The sequence below is a fragment of the Gymnogyps californianus genome, chromosome 1, assembly GCF_018139145.2.
Source record: "Gymnogyps californianus isolate 813 chromosome 1, ASM1813914v2, whole genome shotgun sequence".
In the NCBI taxonomy this organism is placed as follows: Eukaryota; Metazoa; Chordata; class Aves; order Accipitriformes; family Cathartidae; genus Gymnogyps; species Gymnogyps californianus.
In genome coordinates this window covers 17,015,943-17,018,642 of record NC_059471.1, presented here as the reverse complement: position 1 = coordinate 17,018,642, position 2,700 = coordinate 17,015,943, and the positions used below count along the sequence as shown (strand labels likewise).

General features: G+C 51.3%; 1 protein-coding gene across 1 annotated transcript; it reads left to right on the top strand.

Annotated features, from left to right (window-relative positions):
- Positions 1 to 2,467, top strand: LOC127028588 (uncharacterized). Its single transcript, XM_050914314.1, is given in 2 exon segments — positions 1 to 1,678; positions 1,681 to 2,467. Coding segments are annotated over 2 exon segments (1,164 nt in total). The 5' UTR covers positions 1 to 990; the 3' UTR covers positions 2,157 to 2,467.
- The last annotated feature ends 233 nt before the right edge of the window (positions 2,468 to 2,700 follow it).

The following is a 2,700-nucleotide window of genomic DNA, read 5'->3' as shown; positions in this document are numbered from 1 at the left end:
GACTGTGTGTAGTCTGGTTGTGCAATCCACTGGTGCAACACACAAAAGTTAAGCTGTTTCAGACCACCATGCTGGAGAGTCCAACCAACGTTTCACAGCCACAAATAATCCTCTTATTCTCTTTGCCACTTTGCTCTGCCCTGTGAGGGACTGAAAGAGTTAATGTCTGTCAATGTCTCAAACATTGTAGAGGTCTGCATAAGGAAGAGGGCCATTAGCAGGAAGTTGGCTGGCATGGACACAGGGGGTGTGCCGGAGGGTGTGCAGTCCTGTGTTCTGGCAGAACCAGCCTGGTAACCCACCACATATGGCCAGAGGCCACACAAAGCTTATCTGAGGAGGGGGCTTGTAGCTCCTTGGAAAGTCCCTAAGACCACCACCCCAATGGGCTGCACATGCTCAGTAGGTGAAGAACCCTCTGGAACACTACCATGTATGTTGAGAACTGTCTAGAATGAACCCATATAAGTCTTCAAGAGGCGTGACTGTGGACGGAGATTTAGACTATAAAAGACACAACTGCAAAGAGCCGCGCGCGCGCCCATCACCGGAGGATTGCCACGCTCGTCGCCGACATCGCGGGATCCAAGGGTGGTGACTTATCTGTTTTCTTTCCCCCCCTCTTTCTTTTCTTTTTTTCCTTATTCCTCTCTTTTCTCTCTTCTTGTGAACGTTTTGCTGCAACCCACGCTGCCCACTGTTATGCCTTCCGCAGTTTGGATTGTTCGAATAAAGCGTTCAAAGTGATCGTTTGGTGTCGTTTCACCTTAATTTAGCCCGGGGGAATCCCAGAACCTCTACGGCCCTCTGGTCTGTCCGGTCCGGGTCGTAACAAATTTGGCGTAGTCGGCAGGATTCCCTCATTGGTGCTAAAGCGATCACTGGGACTAGGCTTTTACCAAAGCCCCTCTCTGAGAGGAGTCATACACCAGGGGAGACAGTCCTCTGAGGACTAGTACGGGATCTGGTCCCTATAATTGTACACTCATAATGGCCTCCCTGGGAGGACCGATTGTAGATTGTACCCCTCTCCTGGAGAGGTTAGAGGGCTATAGCGCCCGACCTTCTCTCTCTGGTATGACTTGGGCCCACAATAATTGGCACGATCCACAAGCGGTAGCCGACAGAATTTCCACCTTGGCTAAAGAACGAAAACTGAAACAAGGAAAGGGGAAGGCAGTAGTTTGTGCGGTTTTAGGAGCAGCTCTGGTGGCAGCACAACGGAATAAACACATGGCCCAACACGTGGAAGGGGAGACAATAAAATCCCTTCAAGATCTGGTGGGGGCTCTGCAGGAGCAATTAGGAAATGAGACAAGACATCTCTCTGATCAGCTTACCGCCGAGCGGGTGACTAACCAACGGCTGCACACCGCTTTGACGGAAGCTTTGGAGCGGGAGCGAATATTGCGGGAACAATTAGATGAAATCCGCTCCCCAATTGTTGTAGAAAATTCGGATGCCGATTCTGACGAGGGGAAAAATCCAAAACCGTTATACCCTCTTAAAGATCTAGACCGTATAAAAGAAATATTTTCCCTCGGGGAGGGAGCTGTAATGCGACCTTTAATTAAAACTGAGACTGTGGATGGTGGTCAAGGAGGACCCCAACAAGTTACCACTCGTATCATTCCCTATTCTCCCACTGATTTGGGTAAAATTCAGGAAAAATATTCCCGGGGCCCCGAGAAACTGAAACTGAGTATGTGTGGAGAGTGTCTCTTACCGGGGGTGACCGTATCTTGCTGAGTGAGGACGAGGCGAGAGGATATTGGGGTCCGGGAGTTTTTCTAACCACAAATGACAATAGAGAACCCTGGTCCCTGACCCAAAGAGTGGCATACTGGGCGGGTGGATTGGATCCCATGGAAAGGGGAGACCCCTTCTCGATTAAAACGCCTACGGCGGGGCACATTTTAGAAAGTGTACAGAAAACTGCGTGCCTCCAGTTGATGCATGACCGGTTATTGGTTCCGCAGCAGCCCTCTCCCATGCAATATGTGGCAGACCCCGACAGGTTGCATCCCCTTATAAGAGGATTACCTGATGCTTTGAAATTATATGCGGTGCAACTACAAGATCGGTTGAGGGCGCCTCGACCCCAGAGAAGGGGAGCCCCCCGGAGACGACATGGGGAGAGGTGGCACAAGAATTGATTAATTACGGGAGACGGATGGGATTTACCGGCCAGGGAGAGACAAAATCCAAGGCGGACCTTAGGAGGGTGGAAGGCAATGGGCGAATAAAAGCTGCACCCCCGAAGCCGACGCGGCCCCCTGATAGTAAAAGATATGTCTTATGGACAGAAGGCATCTCAAAGGGGATTCCCAGGGAGGTGATGGATGGGTTACCCACCCCCAATCTGGAAAGTTTGGTGAAAAGCTGGGACAAAATAAAGGAATCCCCATCTCCCTCAAACCCCAAGGATTTTGTTCTCCCATCCCGGGAACCTGAAACAATAATCCCATCCGCCCCCCCCGGGAGACTGCATTGATAGATCTGAGCGTCCCGGAGTCGGGAAACCCCCTCCGCCGTCCCCAGTCGGTGAGCCGGGGGATGGCCGGTGGATCTATTTAAGGAGGCTCACAGAAAACGACAAAGGGGACTTGTTAATTACCTTTCCCCTGGGTCCCTTTAAAACTCCAGTCACCTTTTTAGTAGATACCGGAGCCCAGATGTCGGCTCTCCGGGAGGACGTGG